This window comes from Chlamydotis macqueenii, chromosome 1, assembly GCF_036417535.1.
Source record: "Chlamydotis macqueenii isolate bChlMac1 chromosome 1, bChlMac1.mat, whole genome shotgun sequence".
Lineage (NCBI taxonomy): Eukaryota > Metazoa > Chordata > Aves > Otidiformes > Otididae > Chlamydotis > Chlamydotis macqueenii.
The window spans coordinates 191,501,831-191,521,728 of record NC_141556.1 but is presented as its reverse complement, the minus strand read 5'-3'; the positions used below and the strand labels follow the sequence as shown (position 1 = coordinate 191,521,728).

Genomic DNA, 19,898 nt, shown 5'->3' with positions numbered 1-19,898 from the left:
TTAGTTTTGGATGCTAAACCTTAAATGAAATGATGCCTGTTGAGAAATGTTTCAGTGCAGTATTAAATATGAATTGGGTTAATTATTGTATGAGTTAGACTTGAGTTTGTACACCTGGCACTTGAGTGTCTGCTCTAAAGCAGTAGTCTCTCTTGACAGTGACCAGTACTAAATACTTCTGTGCACCACGCAGTGGATTGAGACTTATGTAGTAGCAGTGATATTTCTTGTTTCCTTCCATGTACACTGAAATATAAGGTTTCTTATCCTGTTTCTCTAATTGTGCTTTAAGTGGGCATTGTTTCACTTTTCGCTACTGCACAAACCTGCAGCATTTGTGGCTCTGAAAGCTCAAGTAGCAGAAACCTGAGCTAGCTGTTGATTATTTTTAATGGTTAATTTTAATCTTAAAAATTAATACATATTTACTACTGATAGTTTATGTAAAGCTAGTAGTTAATTGCAGTTTTCTTGTATTACAAATCAGAGGTCTGTCACATTATATTGACTATCGCAGAAAGAAATTATCGTGTGCTGTCATTCTTGCTTGCACTTCAAATACTCACAGTTCATATTGTGCTGCTAAGTCTAGTATATAGCAGTCACTTGTGGCCTTTGATATTGTCATGGTTTAACCTCAGCTGGCAGCTCAGCAGCACACAACCGCTCGCTGTGGGCACTGATGCGTGTTATATTTTTACTTTCTTGATATTGTCATGTTGTGTGTAGTAAGTTTTAATCTCAGAGGAGAATTCTAGAGCTATGGGACACAAGAGGTTTAGACTGGATATAACAAAAAAAACTTAGAACAGTCAGGCAATGGCATAAGTTGGAAGAGGTTGTAGGTTGCCAAGAGAGCCTTGTGCAATCTCCATTCTTGGAGCCTTTCAACACTACAGTCGATAAAACTGAGACCAATGTGGTCTGACTTTGTAGTTAACCTTCCTTTGAGGAAGAGGAGATAGGACTGGGGACCTCCTGACATTCCTTCCAACTGGAATTATCCTTTGATAGTTAGCCTGTTTGACTGCAAAGAAAAAAATTAAAACATGTGGACAGTGTAAACTCATGTCACGTTTGTTTAAGTCTTTCGGTATTCAGAAGCAGTGACTGGGGGAATTCTGATGCCCTGTACTAATTTCATGGGATTGCTTAATTCTGAAGGGTTGATGGAATGTCATCATATCATTAAACCAGCAATGAAACAGGGGGGTCAGAGGAAAAATCTGAAGGCATTGGGTTTAAGACTTGCTACCAGCAATGAAACAGGGGGGTCAGAGGAAAAATCTGAAGGCATTGGGTTTAAGACTTGCTACATGGAAGGAAGACTAAAGTAGATTCAGACAGTAGAATTGGGGGAAGGAAGTTGTGAGGAGGAAGAGAGAAGGAAAGGTTAAAATTGAAATTACTCAGGAGCTGACCAGAGATGCTGGGGCACAAGATAGCGTGTGGCTGTTCCCTGGCTGAGTACGTCGTTTGCTTGAAGACCAAATAGAGCTAGCATGTTTCCGTCCTCACAACAAACGGGAGGCACTGATGATACAGGTACTGGTTTTAATGTGAAGAAGTTTAATTGGTAAACTGTCAAATACCTGCTGCGGCTATTATTATTATTATTATTATTATTATTATTGATTCTAATATTATTATTGTGGTTATATTGTTTTTATTGCTATTAAAATCTTTTAGTGAATACTTATAGCTGTTTACAGCAGAAGATCCTTTGAAAGCCAGGGCAAGACAATTTCATTTCTGTTCCACAAACTCAGTTTGCATTTTGAGTTCTTGAGTGACAGAGATCCTACTGGTGTGACCTAATAGAATTAGAATTCTGTAGGTGGAGTAAATGGGCTACGGTGCTAAAAAAGAAATTAATGTATAGATGACAATCCTAGAACTTAGATCTGAGGGGACCATTTTGATCAGTTTGTTACATGGACTAGATCAACTGTGTGATTACTTTCATTTAGTGATATTGTGAATATTTATATGAAAAGTTATTAGAATGGCATTTTGCATTAAGGAAATTTGAAGTTACAGTGTACAAAAAGTGCTAACTTTTTCTCAACTATACTTAGTTTTCCAAAGCTTTTAGGTTTTGTGTTTTGAACTTCAGAGTTTAGTGTTTTGGTTTGTTTGGCGGCTTTTTTTTTTCCCCTCCCCCAAGGATGTCTATATGATTCAGCTGAGCATTTTCATTTCACTGTGAGATGATGCTCCTCTTTCTGTTTTGTTATAGTCTCTGCTGTCATGTAGAGGAAAATGAACAGACAAAGAGATTCAAATACTAAAACAAACTTAATCTCAGAATTCATGCTTTATTTTCACTAAAGAAATGTGAAATTGTTCAGTCTTTCATGATAGCTGCTGGGTTCTGCATACTTTTAGAAGTTTGCCTCAAAACACTTCATGTTTCCATTGGCAAAAGACAAGTTATCCTAAGTAACAGACGTTGAGGCTTTTCTTTAAATAGCCTCATTATTTTCCAGGATGAGTTATCTTCATACAGGCTGATGCTCTAACAATCAAAATGTCTATGAAGTGGTTTTTAATTTATAAATCTTAAATAAATTTAAACTCAAATATAGATATAATATAGATAATCTATAGAGATTGTTTAAACACAGGAATTATAGGAATATAGGAAGATGAAAATGTGTTCTGCTTTTTGATCTAGTAATGTTTTCTTAATAAGTATAAACTGTTTTGCCTGTTCCATAGTGTTTAGTAGATATAAGGTCAGCTAAGATAATGTGATTCCTTAGTAGAAGAAACAGTTCAAACTTTAACTAAATGTTGTATGATTTTTATTTGCTGTAAAAAAAAATGCTTGAAACTTCCAGTGAAAAGTTGCTGAGAGTATGAGTGAAAGTATGTCTAGTTATCTTTCATTATTTAAATGACGTTTTGCAGCCTTGACAGGCTTATGTTTGTAGGAGCAAAAAGCACTTGGGAAAATACTGTTTGATTAAGTTGAGATAAAGATTATTTTAAAAATTAGGTGCATGGTGTGATTTGACTTATGTGATATCAAATTTGTTTCAGATTCAGGCCATCAAGATGATGGTTCGATGGTTGCTAGGAATGAAGAACAACCACAGCAAGTCAGGAACTTCTACTTTGAGGTTGCTAACAACAATATTACACAGTGATGGAGATTTAACAGAGCAGGGGAAAATCAGGTATGTAACAGATTGTAACATTTTGATGTCTGTGATGCTGCGATGGGGAGCGTTTTAGTCAAAGCAGTACTTAAACTATTCTGTTAGACTGCTTAACAATTCATACGTCTCACTTCATAAGAATTAATGGTAAGCTTGGCTGGATTCTTGCATAAGATTGCTGAGTCTCAGATTTTCTAACAGTGTAGATACAACTGTATTTTAATGGTTTTATCTTCCTTTTTTATCTCTTTCTTCAAAGGGCCATTACTCATATTGCAAGAATAAACTATGTAATTTCCTCTTTCCCGTTGAAAATTGGTTTTAATTTTTTATGCAGCTTGCTGTTCTTGGTGCACCAATTGTTGTGTATGCCAAAGGCTGATAGGCAGGCTTTCTAATAAAAAATAAGTGTGGTGCAGTAAACGAGGTGGAAATAGCTATTATGTAAGGCACTTCTGCTCCAAGGCAGACTTTAATCCCTTGAGGCCTCTAAAAGTGAAAGGAAGAGGGAAATGTGTAAAGAGGATTAAGTCTCAATAAATAATTTACCTTTTATGTGATTTTTTTGACAACTTATTTGTTTTTCTGGGTATCTTCTTAATCCTCTGCAGTAGGAGAAGTGACGAGTTGTCAGCCATTATTGCTTGCCAAACACTGAAAAGTTATGTGTACAAAAGCCATTGAAGGCATGAGTGGATTGTGCCAGTATGAGTACAAAGGTTTTAATTTTGGTGTAGAGTTTAATATTATACAGTGATTATGCAGATAGAGGTTATGTTTTGTGTGCAAAATTGCAAACCTGAGAATTGTCTAGTATGTTATCTTTGTAGCAGCTCTGTAGTCTTTCTTAAAGTTTCTTGGAGTAACTGTTTCATAGTCTTAAATTCCCTAATATGACCATTTATGGAACTTACTACAGAGTTAAGTGGCAGTAATTTAGCTTTTCAGCATAACTACTCAGAGCATATTGACTTATCCAGGAGATGGTGAATAGACCAGTTCTGTAGGTCCATGCTTGGAGTAATGATTCCTTGCTGTGCATGTTTTAGAAATTTAATTTTCCCATTCTTTTTGTGCTCAAAACTATAAAAAAACCTAATAGACACTATATATAATGATGTGGTCAGTTCTCCATTATTAAAGTTAATGGAGAGCTGAGGATACTTTTAGGGGAGGGACATGTAAGGTTGCTCTGTTAAAGGCAACCCTTCAGCCCCACAGCTTGGAGCTCTGCCTGGGGATGGATGATGAACCAACTGAGAGCTTATGCGTTAGGATTAAAGAGCAGACTGGTATGGGTGACATTGTAGCGGGTGTCTGCTTGTAGGCCCCCTGACTGAGAAGAGGAAGTAGATGAGGCCTTCTATAAACAGCTGGAAACTTCATGTTTGCAGACCTTTGCCCTCATGAGGGACTCCAACCACTCTGATATCTGCTGGAGGAGTAACAGAGCAGCGCGTAAAGAATCCAGGTGCTTCCTGGAGAGTTTCAATGACAACTTCCTGACACAAGTGATAGAGGAGTCAATGAGGAGAAGTGTTCTGCTGGACCTCATACTCGCCAACAAGGAGGGGTTTGTTGGGAGTGCGAAACTTGAAGGCAACATTGTCTGTAATTGACCATAAAGTGCTGGAGTTCAGAATCCTGAGGGCAAAAAGCAAGATCACAGTGCTGAACTTCAGGAGAACAGACTTGGGCCTCTTCAAGGATCTGCTTAGTAGAGTCCCATTGGATAAGACCCTGGAGGGAAGAGGGGCCCAAGAAAGCTAGTTAGTTAGTATTCAACCATTATCTCCACTTAGGTTCAAGAGCTGTCTAAGCAGAAGGTCAGGGAAATATTTCAGCAGACCTGCGTGGATGAGCCAAGCAGCTCCTGGCAAAACTCAAACACAAAAGGAGGGATTGAGAGCAGTCCTGCAGAGGAGGACTTGGGTGTACTGGTGGATGAAAAGCTGGACACGAGCCAACAATACGTGTTTGCAGCCCAGAAGGCCAACTGTATCCTAGGCCACATCAAAAGAAGCATGGCCAGCAGGTCAAGGAAGGTGATTCTGCCCCTCTGCTCTCGTGAGACTCCACCTGGAGTACTGCATCCAGCTCTGGAGCCCCCAACAGAAGAAGGGCATGGACCTGTTGGAGCAAGTCCAGAGGAGGGCTGCACAGATGATCAGAGGGCTGGAGCACCTCTCCTTGGAGGACAGGCTGAGAGAGTTGGGGCTCTTCAGCCTGGAGAAGAGAAGGCTCCGGGGAGACCTTATTGCAGCCTTTCAGTGCCTAGAGGGGGCTTATAAGAAAGATGAGGACAGACCTTTTTAGTAGGGGTAGACTGTTGCGATAGGACAAGGGGTAATCATTTTAAAATAGAAGGAGGAACGTTCAGACTGAGCATAAGGAAGACATTTTTTTTACAGTGAGAGTGGTGAAGCACTGGAACAGGTTGCCCAGAGAAGGTGGTAGATGCCCCATCCCTGGAAACATTCAAGGTCAGGTTGGACGGGGCTCTGAGCAACCTCATTGGAGATGTCCCTGCTCCTTGCAGGGGGGTTGGACTAGATGGCCTTTAAAGGTCCCTTCCAACCCAAACTACTCTATGGTTCTATGAGGTGTACAAAAAGAGGAAGTAGGGACAGGTAACCTGGCAGGAGTACAGTGAACACCATCTGAGACACAGGAAAGCCAAAGCTCAAGTGGAATTTAATCTAGTGAGGGATCACAAAGGCAAAGGCAACCAGAAGAGCTTCTTTAAGTAAATAGATGACAAAAGGAAGACTATGGAAAATGTGCACCTGCTGCACAATGAGGTAGGAGCCATGGTGACACAGGACATGGAAAAGGTTGGGCTACTGAATGCCTTCTTCGCCTCAGTCTTTACTAGGAAGATCGACTTTCAGGAATCTCAGGCCCTGGAGACCAGGGGGAAGTCTGGAGCAAGGAAGATATACCCTTGGGGGAAGAAGATCAGATTAGAGAATACTCAAGTAAACTGAACATGCATAAGTCCATGGTCCTTGATGGGATGCACCCATGAGTGTTGATGGAGCTGGCAAATGTCATTGTGAGACCGCTTTTGATCTTCTTTGAATGATCATGGTGATTGGTAGAGGTGACTGAAGACTGGAAGAAAGCAAATGTCTCCCCTGGCTTCAAAAAGGACAGGAAGGAGGACCCAGAGAACTAACTACAGGCCAGTCAAGCTCACCTCAGTCCCTGAGAAGGTGATGGAACTCTTGAGTTCCCCAGTGCAAGGGAGATGTGGAGCTACTGGAATGAGCCCACCATAGGGTCATGAAGATGCTTAATGGATTGGAGCATCTGATGCATGAGGAAAAGCTGAGACATCAGCCTAGGGGAGAAAAGACTCAGTGGGGATCTCATCAATGTGTATAAATAACTGACCAGACAGTGTAAAGTAAATGGAGTCAGGCTTCTGTTAGTGGTGCGCAGTGACAGCACGAGAGGTAATGAGCACAAACTGAAATTCAGGAGGTTCTGTCTGAACACAAGGAAACACTTTTTCATTATGAGGGTGACTGAGCACTGGTGCAGTTTGTCCAGAGAGGTGGTGGAGTCTCCATCACTGGAGATATTAAAAAGCCATCTGGACACTGTCTTGGGCAGCCTGCTCTTGGTGACCCTGCTTGAACAGAGGGGTTAGGCTACACGACCACTAGAGGTCCCTTCCAACTGTAACTATTCTTTGATTTCCAGTATTGCATTTTGGGAAACCTCTAAGCGGCGAGGAGGGCAGGTCTCCATTGTTTCTGTTTGTTAGTGTAGATGATATAGCTCACACAAGTAGTCTCAAAAACTGAAGCAGAGGAGATCATGTTTCAGGTGCATTAGTTCTGCATGGAGCTTGCTGGTGTCTCAATGACACTTCCTGACCTTTATTCTTCACCCTTAGAGAAGGCAATGAGGATATCTTCTTTCTGGCAGTGCTTACTGTGTCCCTACTGTGCAAATGTGTTACTCTTTCTTCCAAATTAGAGTAGGCTTTGTAAAGAGTAAAATTGTCTGTTCATTACAGAACATAATCTTTTAAACTGTACTTGATCTATTGTCATTCCATGCTGAATCAATTTTTGTGTTCCTGGCTTGCATTTGTCTTTTAAACAATGTATAATTGGCTAAAGATAATGGAATTAACTGAAAGTAGCAGGATTCAGGAGACATTTGACCTTATGTAGGCTGTTAGTCATGTTGTAATAATCTTGGTGTTATTGCCCTCCTTAGCCATAAAAAACACTCTGTCCCCATGCCTCTTTAAATCTGCACAACTGTACTTTTCAGTGACAGTGTAAGGGAATGGGATTTTTTAGATTTCAAAGCATAATTCAGCCTAGAGCGTCAGGTGAAGGCAAGGTCCCACTTCGAAGACAAATAAACAAATCCATACTTTGGTCATCCTTCTGACTTTGAAGTAGTAGGATTGATGACTTTGTTGAATTGCTTTTAACACAACAACTGATTGCTTTGAGATGTTAGCGTATGTAGGTTAAATTCACCAGTGTCAAATTTTTAAAATATTGCATTTTGTCATAAACGATATCTCAACCATGCTCTCCAGGTCTTTATTTTTCACTTTGTAAGTCATAAAAACAGTCCTACAAATTTAAAATTCAAGATTATACTAGATTTTTTTTTTTTAGTGAGGTAGAACAGCTAACTTGAATCTTGCATGTCTTTGTAGTAGGATTTTAATTTTAGTCTATACTAAGCATAAAATAAGAGTATTTCAGTATCAGAGGGCCCTAGCTGTTGCTGAAAGTATTAATATTAGATATGAACCTAAATTGAATTTTTTTCTGAAATGCTATCTGCACTTTCCTTAAACTGAAACATACCAAGAGAAAAATTACTTTAAAACTTTGGAGTTTAGAACTTCATAGTTCTGTGCTATAGATAATTTGCTACAGCATCTGATATGCAAAATTTTCAGAGGTTGGATTTCAAAGACACTTTTTATTCCATGGAACATGGAAAATGCTTAGAAAAGAGGACACTGCCATTTATCCTCTGGAGTAGAAGAAAAAATGTTCACTGCTAGTGTGTAAAGTGAGAGATGATGATTATGCACCAGATGTGTTTTCAAGATGCATTTATTTGGATTATTTTTGTGCAGCCCACCACCTTAATTAATGCTATGTTTTGCACTTGATGACATCCTTCCATGTGGTTGTGCTTTTGTTCTCATTTCAAACATCTGGTCTTCAGCAATAGTAATAGCACTCCAGAAATCAAATGTCTAGGTCCCTCTTCTGTCTCTTGGAGAGCTTCTGACAAGGACAAGGACATCCTTTGTACTAATTTTCAAAATTATTAGAAGTAATAAAAAACTGAAGCTACATCGAAGAGAAGCTTTTATTTCAGCCCTGATAATTGTGTATTTTGGGATAATGCCGATCAGAAAGCTTTTGGCTATAACAATTAGATCAAAAATAAATCCTCAATTAAGAGTTTCTTCTAAGATAATCCTTTAGGGGAATAAGACTGATCTGATTTTCATCTTCAGCTGTAAGAATGATATTCACAACTAGCACTGTCTTGCTCTTCCTTCCCACAACATGCACACATACTCTGATACATATTGGCCAGATCTTTACAGAGTATTTCATGTGAAATAACTTTGATACAATTTTCAGAATTAAATGTTATCACTACCAAAGCTGAGGAAGATTGAAATTTCTTAATTTATCATTTCCTTGTAAGTCATTATTGCTTAATTGTTACTGAAGTGAAAAAAATGATTCTTTATTAGGTTCACTTATCACAGTAGATGCAATTTAAAGTGAAATTTGGCATTTAAGAAATAGACGTTACCATGTTAATCTTCATGCCTTGTTTGAAAGTTAGCGCAGCTTTTGTCCTGTCACTTAGTTGCTTGTTATCTATTTGGACTTTTTTTTTAATGTTGTAGTTTCCACAAAATAGTGTGTATAAAGCCTGATTAGATACATTTTGACGTTTAAACTGTTTAGTAGGTATTTTTGTCATGCATTCTGTGTTTAATAATGCATGGCTTTTTGTCTCATTCTTTAAATGCCTTATACAGTTTTCATTATAATGGATTTAGGACTACAGTGTTTGCTTCTCCTAAGATAAAGAGAAATGATTAAGAAGTTAATATTTGTCCTGCTTAAATGAATAATTATTTCTAAATAAAAATACGACTTGGTTCCTGCTCCAAGTTACTGAAGGAAAAAGCTGTACTTACTAGTTCTGAATAGAACTCATTAGTGCTTTAAGTGAGCTGCATAAAATTTAATTATTTTGCATTTGATCTGAAGAAAAGCAGAAGTAATATACTGTAGTGAAAAAAAATTTCGAAGAACAGCTCAGTGCAGTTTAATGCACACATTAAGTGGATATCAGTTTGCAAAACTCATGTGAAGATGCTTTTGATGTTGTGATAACCTTTGTAAATATGATTGTATGTTACAGAAAACCCCATTCATCTTTTGATATGAAAATTAGCGAATGGTTGGTGTGTTTTGCTAGGTGGGAGTGCAATTTGGGTGAGCAAGTCAAGTAACAATACTTTCAGCATGTTGAAAATTTTTTCACTTACTAAATCATTTTTGCTATTGTCTTAAAAATACAATTCAATTAGTCACCTATCATAATATCTAATTAATTTATGTTTACTTGCAGCATGGAGTTTGAGCTATTATTGCTAGAAAAAGTTTGGCAACTTTGGGGACTAGAAATGCACTACTACTTTGGCAGGAGGTCCCTGCTGTGGGAAAACCAGTGTGCTGAACAAATGTATCTTACAGGCTAAAAGAGGTCTCTGAGGGGCAATTTGGACTGTGCTGGTCCAGTGCACAACTAAAACTGTTTCACACTCGCATGGAACTTTTAGGAAGTTTCCAGGAATGTTTTCATTGCTAAGTTGGGGCAAGGTAGTAGGTGTGTGGTAATAGGCTGTAAAATGTGGTGCCATGGAAACCGGGACGTGGGGGTGGCAAAGTCCATGATAACTTTTTGTTCTTTTAAAAGTACCTCTTTTTCAGCAATGCAAAGTTATTGGAATTGAAGTCAGTCAAATGGTTACATAATTTTTTACTAATTAACCTTTATAATCCATGTGCTTGTTTTTCAGTAAACCTGATATGTCTCGGTTGAGGCTGGCTGCAGGGAATGCTATTGTGAAGTTGGCACAAGAACCTTGTTACCATGAAATCATCACCTTAGAGCAGTACCAGCTGTGTGCTCTAGCCATAAATGTAAGGAAATTAGGTGGGACTTGTGGGTTATCAGCAAATGTATGGGTATATGTGGTGTTCTGTGTGTTGTGTGTACTTCTGCTAGTCTAATTTTATGCAAAGTGTTCAGCCTTGGCATGAATTTATTTTCCCAGTAAACAATCTTGAAAACTGATTTTGGATTAAAATTAGATCTATAGTTACTGGGCCGCCCAGTGAGGGAGTGCTAACTTAAATTAGTAAAATGTTAGAATATTGGTAAACCAAGGAATTCAGTATTGATTTAAAGTAATACCCCAGCTGCATTATGACATTATATCATCTCATTTCAGCTTTTAATAAAGTACATTGGACTGTGGTGACAACAGTGACCTTGGTTTTTTGATACTTGGGTAGAATATATTGGGAATGCAGAGGTCTGCAAAGATAGTTGGCATCCTTTAAATATTAGAAGAGAGAGGGAGAGATTTCTCAGTAGATGTTGTAATTTTCATGCTTAATTTCTGCCTGTGAACTCACAGCAGCAGAAAAGAAATAACTTTCAAATTGTAAGTAGAGGTATAGAGATCTTCTGTGTTCCTGTCTTGTAGACTTAGCAAATCCTGCAGAAATTGATTCCCACTTCAACAGTAAGGAGATCAAGGAGGGACTCATCTTGGTGTTACTTGTGTAACTGCTTGTATTCTCCTGACTTCACGGAAGTCAAGAAATCCTCTGGAAGGAATCCCTTACAGAAGATATCTTCAGTAATAATGATACTCCATTCTAGACCTTAATTCCTACGACTGGCTAAAGCTTTAAAAGCTGCAACCCATTTTAACTGTCAAAGATTTGAATTGGCATTTAGTATTAGAAAATACAAAGTATAGTTCCTGTATGGATATTGTTTATTTTCATATAGAGTATCTTTTTAAGTTCTTAAGTTGTTTGGATTTGGGTACACTTAGGCTAGAAAAATCGTTCCTATACGAGAGTAAGACAGTCTGTATTAGTCTTGTATGGGTTTTTAATAATGTTTATGTGGATTTTAAGCTTCTATGTTCCTATGGAAAGGAGCCCTTACTCAGTTCCCAAATGCTATGAAAAACAAGATAAATGGAAAAAAAATCATTTAAGCAGATGAAATCTAACAAAAATGCAGCAGAAATTCAGTTGTAATAACTGAAGGTCTTTACACCCAAAGTGAGGACTGATACTTTTCTATCTTCCTATTCTATAACCTAATGGGAAGGTTAGTCTTTTGTCAAAATGACTTTTAAAGATTTTTGCAGTTCAGAACAAAATTAGTAGAGGGGAAAATAGCCACTTAGTGTAATGACAAATAAGATCTGTCTGTGTTCTGGAAGGAATACTCTATCCAGATAGTGTCATGCCTGACTAGCCTTGCCAATACAGTATTTGCATGTTCTGTTTTCTTCTGATGATCAAAATCTGTTCATTTCTTTGGTCATTTCCCTCCTGTGGCAAATTTTTGTTTATTGGTAAATGTTAACTATGCATTTCCCTATTGGAATTTTCTTTCACTGTTTTCACTATCTTTTCAGTATGTTAGGTGCAAGCTCCTTGCCCTCCATTTCATCACTGTCTCTTTCTTTTTCTTCTTTTTTTTTTTTTTTTTTTTTTTTTCTTCCAGCGGTGTCAGTCTTAACTGTTTGTGAATATTGATAGCAGCTGTGTTGTCACCTTTTCTTGCTGTCTTTGGATGTTAATGCTTACCTCTTCTCAATTTTTGAAAGGGAATTTTGAGAGATGAGATATAAATTAGAAGAACATAATAGCGTTATCAACATTTATAAACTACTACTGTAGATTCATAGAATAGCTGGGGTCAGAAGGGATCTCTAGAGATCATCTCATTCCAGCACCCCTGCTGTGGACAGGGACGTCTTCTGTTAGATGAGGTTGCTCAGAACCCCATCAAGCCTGGCCTTGAGTGCCTACAGTGATGGAGCATCCAGTACTTCACTGTCCAACCTGTTTCAGTATCCTACCACCTATCTTCCTTATGTCCAATCTAAACTTACATTCCTCCAGTTTAAAACTATTGCCTGTTGTCCTGTCACTACAGGCCCTGGTAAAAAGTCTTCCTCTGTCTTTCCTATAAACCTCCTTCATGGACTGAAAGGCTGCAATAAGCCTTCTCCCAGCTGAACAACAACAACAACTCTGTCTTTCTTCAAAGGAGAGGCATTCCAGCCCTCTGATTATTTACTTAGCCCTCCTCTCAACCTGTTCTAGCAGCTCTATGTCTGTATTGTAATGAGGACCCTCCAGGTCTGGGTGAGGGGCAGGTTCATGAGAGCAGAGTAGAGTGGGAGAGAATCACCTCCCTCAGCCTGTTGGACATGCTTCTTTTGATGCAGCCCAGTTGGCTTTCTGAACTGCAAGTGCAGATTGCCAGCTTGCGTCCAATTTTTTATCCACCAGTATCCCTAAGTCCTTCTTTGCAGAGCTGCTCTCAATCCATTAATCCTGCAGTCAATATTGATACTGAGGATTGCCTCAAGCCACGTGCAGGACCTTGCATTTGGCCTTGTTGAACTCCATGAGGTTCACATGGGCCCACTCCTCAAGGCTGTCAAGATCTCTTCAGATGGCATCCTTTCCCTGTGCTGTGTCAACTGCACCACTCTGTGTCATCCACAAACTTGCTGAGAGGTGCTCTCAATCCCACTATTTGTGTCATTACTAAAGATACTGAACAGTACTGGTCCAAATATTGACTGCTGAGGGACACCACTTGTTACTGATGTCCATTTGGACATTGAGCTGTTAACTGCAATTCTTTGGACACGGCCATCCAGCCAATTTCTAGTGCATTGAATAGTCCATCTATGAAACCCATATCTCTCAAATTTATTTGAGAATGTTGTGTGGGACTGTGTCGAAGGCCTTACAGAACTTGAGGTAGATTACATCAGTTGCTCTTTCCTTATCCATCTAATCAGTCACTCCATTGTAAAAGGCCACTAGATTAGTCAGGCATGATTTGTGTTTTGTGAAGCTATGTTGGCTGTCTGTAATTGCCTCCCTGCCATCCGTATGCCGTAATGTAGTTTCCAGGAGAATCTGTTCTGCTGTAGCATCACTTTTGTAACTTTTTCTTTGCGTTTATTGATATTTCTTTGCCTTTTGTGACTTTCTTACTTGTTTATTAGAATTTAGATTGTAAGTTTTATCAGGACAGGAATTGTGCCTTTACTTTCCTCTGCAGCTCCTAATGGATTTTTAAGTACTTGTGAATAACTTCAGTAGATCTTCTCAAGGTTTCTGCAGTTTCCTTTCTCTCTGACAGGCCATTGAGTTCAGATTCTCAGATGAAGAGTAATTGTAATGGTTTCAGTGACTTGCAGAAGGTCACTGAATTAATATTAATTTCCTATGGAAATCATCTGTATGTTTGTTTTTGGATACTTGCGTGTGTACATATGCATACACATATCTTTATACTTAGTATCAGAATCCATTTCTTGATGGTAGATGCTTATTATTCTAAAAGTTTATTCCTTCTTAACACTACAAGTCTAGCCAGAAATTAGGACATTCACGTGACATCAAGGCCAACTCTATTATTACATAACTGAATTATAGCAAATTTTAAGTGGACAGATTAGGAAACTGATTAAACAAAGGGAAAAGCTTAATTTTTAAGGTTTATGATAGTTGCCAGCACAGAACCACAGCAGGACATGTGCAATTTTTTTTTTTTTTCTCTGAGGGAAAAATTATCTCACTTTGTAATGCGGAATGTTGTCTCTTCAAGGCTTTCCAAAGGCTTTAGACTTAGTTGACATTACTGAGCAGGAGAAGAGGGCTCTTAGCCTTCTGCTGTGGGGTGGATTTGCTATAAAGAGGCAGTACATCTTGAGTAGGTCTCATGGCTTGGGTTTGTGGTCTTGAATTGCTTCAACAACAGCAAGCATTTAAGGGTTTCAGTCCGTAGAGGAAGACTGTGGCTTAAAGCACAGAAGGGAAAATTGATTAATTTCTTCTGGATTTATTTTTTGGGTGGAGGAAAAGGGAGGCTTGTTTTATCTAATACATCATCTCTTTTGATGCCATTTACAAATTTAGCAGAGTTAGTGCTACTAGTGGCTAGGCTTTGTCTCTGTGCTTTCTGTTGGCTGACAGCTGGAAACCTTCTTAAATTTTCTTGTTTCAAAACTATCATTTGACTAAAATAACTGTTTACTCCTGTTAATGGTTTCTCTTCGTGTTTAGAGATAATAAATCTTTCTTCTTGACTTTTTTTTGGCAAGTTAAATATACCAAGCTGTTGCAGTGGCCTTGTTTACCATCTGCTTTTCTGTACATTTTCTTGTAACTGTTTTCCACAACTGCTTCTGTTGAACTTCCTTGTCCTGTGTTACTAGATGGTTTGTTTTATATTGAATGGTGTCTTAAAGTATGTAGGTTATTTTCATACAGAGAATTTTAAAGTTTGTATCTCTTCTGCAAATACATTGTTTAATAAATCATAGAATTATATTTGCCACCTTCATATTATTTTTCTTTGTGTTCTTTCGCAAGTATTAGACAGGGGTTTTTCTCTTCTGTGGTCAGTCATAGTTCATAGATTTCCACAGTATAATGGAAATGCTTGGTACTTTCTTAAGCATTTGACCTTCTCTTATCTGGTCATTCTGTTGCATTTTATTCAGTTTCTAATATTAATGGCTTGATGAAAATTTGTGAAATTGCAATAGTAAAATCAACACAGTGGTTACTGGTGGCTAGGCACTTTCGGTGCAGATCTTTGGCTCCACACAGCAAATGGTTCTATTGTAAATAATTTCATTAACTCCGTGCTTCAGTACTATACTAAATGAGGCATTGGGTCCTGAGTGTGGTACCTTCCTGTATAGTTTGTGAACCTTAACTCTTCTCCTGATTTTAAGGGATGCTTCAGCTGATTAAGTCAATTTAATTGCTCTCAACTGACATTAAAAAAAAAAAAACATTTTTACCATTTCTATGTTTCTGTAGCTGCAAGGTCTGAAATTGATTTTGGCATATTTACCCAGGCTTCCATGTTTTATTTCACAGTCTATATTACTTTTAGAAAAGTTTACTGTTACCTTTTTTTTGTTTTTGCCCTTTTTTTTTTTTTTTTTTTTTTTCTTTAATAGGATGAATGTTACCAAGTGAGACAAATATTTGCTCAGAAACTTCACAAAGGCCTTTCTAGACTACGGCTGCCACTAGAATATATGGCTATTTGTGCACTGTGTGCAAAAGATCCAGTGAAAGAGAGAAGAGCTCATGCTAGGCAGTGCCTTGTGAAGAACATAAATGTCAGAAGGGAATATCTGAAGCAACATGCAGCAGTTAGTGGTAAGACAATAGAAGTTGCTTTTTGGTAAAAGTGCTATAGTTCAAATTTAAATGTGAGTAGACTGTGAAAATATTGGTCTTTTTCTGTGTTTTTTTTTTTTTAATATAGAATGGCTGTAAATTTAACTTAGAGGTATGTAATTAAAACTGAAAATAGAGTCCAGATTTTCTTTTGATTTTTTTTTTTTAACAGACATTTCTGAGATCTTGCAGTTTTCTTAAAAGCTGTGCAAATGCTTATGCCTAAGTACATTGCAAGTGAAGCAGTTTTTCAAGGCTGTTATGTGTACTGTTTGAACTTAATGGTTAATTATGTTGTGAAGTGACAATGATTAGTTTTACTTCAGTAATGAATAACATGCAACCTTAGTGATGTAAATATTGTTCTGAATTGAGTGTCTTTTGTGCTGCTATATTGAGTAGCTTCTTGTCTTATGCTGGCAAAGGGCTGTATTTGTAGGCCCTTCAGGATCAGTTTATGTAATTCTTTTTTCCAAGTGACAGCAATCTGATTGTGGAAATGCTTTGTCAGTTATTATGGACTAATGTTAGCTATTTTTCTTTTATAAAATCAGTCCTTTTCCCTTTTGACTTACTCAAAGCTACACGCATACAGTATGACAACACTGGTATGCGGTCATAGGAAAAAGTAGAATTTATGAAGAGCTGTAGGCATTTTGAATAAGATTTTTTGAAAGTTTTATTTCTTTGAAAGATTACTGATGGTTTGGCCTTTGTGAAATAAAGGGGATTTTTTTTTCCATCTCATCTTAGGATAGACCGCACTTGTTTCATGACTCTGATCTCAGAGATGCTGTCAGATAACTGATGTCCTTCTGCATTTATGAATCACAGACTTCATATTAGCTATGTCAGTATGTGTGTGCCTTCGTCCCCGTAGACTTTGATCAGAGAAAAAGTCTACAGAGAAATCCTTCTGTGTATTGTTAAATAGACTTTAAAAAGAAAAATGAGCAATGCTTTTATCCCTCCTCCATAACATGTAAAAAAGAAAAATCCATTGAGCAAATGCCTTTAAGTCATCTTAAGACTATTCCTCTTGAAAGTTGAAAACTCTTTTTAGTTATGTAGGGGCAAAGTATAAGAATTCTCGTAGGATTAAAATTAATTGCTGATTTTCTAACTGTATTAAGATAGATGCTGCAAAGTTACTATCAAAAATCTGTAGAAGAAATGAAGAGGAGCCTAGGTGTGTGTTATTCTTTTTATCCAGTAGGACCTCAGAGTGTGTTGACGGGTTTTTTTTTTCTGTTGTTGGTTTTTTTTTCCTTGCTGAAAGACTTAACCTGGAGCGATGCCATTGATTTGATATGTACTGTAATCCATGAGGAGAATGGATTAAATATAGATTGCAGGAGTTTTTGAGGATTACAGTGTTAACTTTGTGACATTCAGATTTACCAGTCTGAGCTTTTAAGAAATAAAATATCTTGAACTGTTTACATTTTAAAATATTGTTATTGCAGTAGTAGAGCTGAAGCTCAGTTCTGCTAAGATTATACTATTTAAATGTGTATATGTCCTTCTCCCTGCTGGCCGTGCAATAACTCAAGGTAGTAATGACGATAGTACCTCCTTTGAAATGCTTCTGCAGAAAACTAGAGCTGAGAATCTGCATCTTTGATTGATGAAGCTATTTTTCTGAATCTATAAACGTGATTTTGTGATATGTTTTTTTCTGGAAAACTTAGTACAGGTGAGGAGGATATCTTTTGGATATTTTGGGGCACTTCAGAATTTTTTTGATAAGTTGGCAAACTTCTGTACGCCTTGCCTAAGGAAAACTTCCTAAGGACTGGTACCAGACAGTAAAGTGCCTTTTTCCTGCACACTGACCTTTTACAGACTCACAGAAGTTGCTCTCAGGCCTCTTAAATTCTCGACATACTATTCAGAGTGGAAATCGCTCAAGAATAGACTCATTTTTGTTCTTATCTCTGCATAGAGACTTGTGTTTTGCATAGAAATATTTATTTTTTAAGGCTAGAGTTTCACTTGCAAGTCAGTAAGTGGAAAAATTAAAAGAGTAAAGTTGCTTGTTTTTTTGTTTTGTTTTGTTTTAAACAAGTTTCTTTCCTAAGTGCTCATAAAGGCCTGTCATGGGGGCTTTTTGGCATGTTCCAGTTTCAAGTGCTGGTAGTTCATGTCCGTAAAGCCACCCCACCTTTCAGGTTGTCCCTTTCATCATTAGACATGAGGAAAGAATGTCTAAATACTATTTTTTGTCATGATGGAAGTTAAATATAATATGTGTCAATATTTGTCCTTTTCCTATTTTGCCTGGATCTGGTTCACTTTGTTTTCCAGACCCAGCTGGAATTATTACTATAGTTATATTAGAAATTGTACAAGGCAGTGTTAATGAAACACTGAGATCATCAGCTCTTGATGAGTATTCTATTGAAGTTGCTAATTAATACAAATAATAGTGAGTTGGATAGCCTGGGACATGTCTAAGGCAAGCCAATTTTACTAGTGTTCTGAAATAATTATTATGTTCTTTTTCTTCCTTGCTACATCTTAATTTTTTTATTTTGTTACGCAAACAGCTGCTGGCTAAAATGCAAGACAGTGCTTGAAGAAATGAAGGATGTTTTTGAAGTTGAGTGGCATGTCAGTTGAAACACATTAAAAACTGCTATGCAAAGTACACTGGATTTCAATTACATAAACATAGCTTGACATAGAAAGAAATTGGAATATTTTATTGTTTCTTTCAAACCTTATGATGGCTTACAGTCTATGTAGTAGAGATATTACTCTTGATAATTAATTACAACTGCAGTGGCTGTCTAAAAGTGTATTCTTGGAATTTGAAAGCACTGTCTTCTGTGGGCCATTATTAATTTTAAATGCTTTTCATGCTATTATGAATTAATCCAAGTATTTTATGTAGACTGTGCATTACCCTTATTTATGCAGACCTTTAAGGATGGGGTAGATTGAGTAAGACTTGACTTAAGCGTGACAGTTATTTAGTTAGTCTTGTGAAATCTACAATTATTTGATGTGCATATTTGTCAAGCACATATCATATGAATGCATTTATTAGAGATAATGTCAGTGTTCTAATGTATTTTAAATAGTTTTCAAATACTATTATATGTAATGATTTACAGATTTTTAGACTTCTTATTCATAATCTGTGAGAGTTGTCACTGCTCCTTGCAGGGGAGTTGGAATAGATGACCTTTACAGGTCCCTTCCAACCCAAACTATTCTATGATTCTGTAGTTAAAAGCTTACCAAAAGAAGATTTTCCAGACCTGATCGTGTCTTTCATGACCACTCACTAGCTCAAAAATGTGATTTTTCAAAAGCAGAGCCAGGAATTTCCATCCATCCTTCCTTCACATGTGCATTCAAGTGTTTATCCATAGCCATGTTAATACTATGACGTTACGTTTACCACAAGCACTGAAGATCAGGTGCTGGTACCATAGCAATATACATAGAATGCTAGCATGCCTGCCTTGCCTATTACCCTGCCTGTTACACAGGGTACAGGTTTAATAACTTACGTGTGCTGTGCATCCTCCAGTTCGTCTCAGACATCAGACTAAAGAAAGCAGTGTGGACACTTTCTGCACAATGCTTTTTGACTGTTGGTGTACAGCTTGCCTTTTTGTTGTTCTTGTCCTGTAGGATATGACCTTTTTCATTCTGGTTTTTTTTCATCAAACTTTTGAGGTGCTGAAGTTCACTCTGCATGATGTTGGTTAACTCAAGAATTTGTTACCTTATGGAATGTGTATTTTGTGATTATAACTCCGAGAGAGCCTTCGGCAACAATTTTTACTTTTTTTTTGCCCTGAGGAAAGTAGGCCATCTGATTGTCATAATGTAGGAAAGGCTTTCTCCTGCAGTCCTTAGCAGTGCTTACAAGCCTCAGAGGATGCTAGAAAAAATTTTGAGTGCTTTGAATGTTATTAGTTCAGTTGTGCTGCTCTGTTCGAGTGGGATTGAGCCTTTAAAACTCAGTCCACCCTACTTTGTTGTAGCTTTCATGTTACCTCCTGTCGCTTCTTTAACGGATGAGGTAGGCTGTGGATTTGGAGAACATTGTGGCAATTTGACTACAAAGCCTCTGCAGAGGGCCTTTCTTTCTGATCTGTTGACAGCAAGGCTGTACACTGTAATGTCCAAAGAAAGAATCGTAGCTTATCCTGCAATT

At 37.6% G+C, this 19,898-nt stretch overlaps 1 protein-coding gene across 4 annotated transcripts in view; it reads left to right on the top strand.

Moving 5' to 3' along the window:
* The window catches only part of PDS5B (PDS5 cohesin associated factor B), a 118,867-nt gene that overhangs the window by 79,860 nt on the left and 19,109 nt on the right, over positions 1 to 19,898 (top strand). For all 4 annotated transcript variants that reach the window (XM_086771994.1, XM_086771991.1, XM_086771993.1 and 1 more), the window contains 3 exons: positions 3,046 to 3,182; positions 10,267 to 10,390; positions 15,499 to 15,703. In XM_086771994.1, the coding sequence (XP_086628120.1) occupies positions 3,046 to 3,182; positions 10,267 to 10,390; positions 15,499 to 15,703 (466 nt within the window). The remainder of the gene's footprint in view (positions 1 to 3,045; positions 3,183 to 10,266; positions 10,391 to 15,498; positions 15,704 to 19,898) is intronic.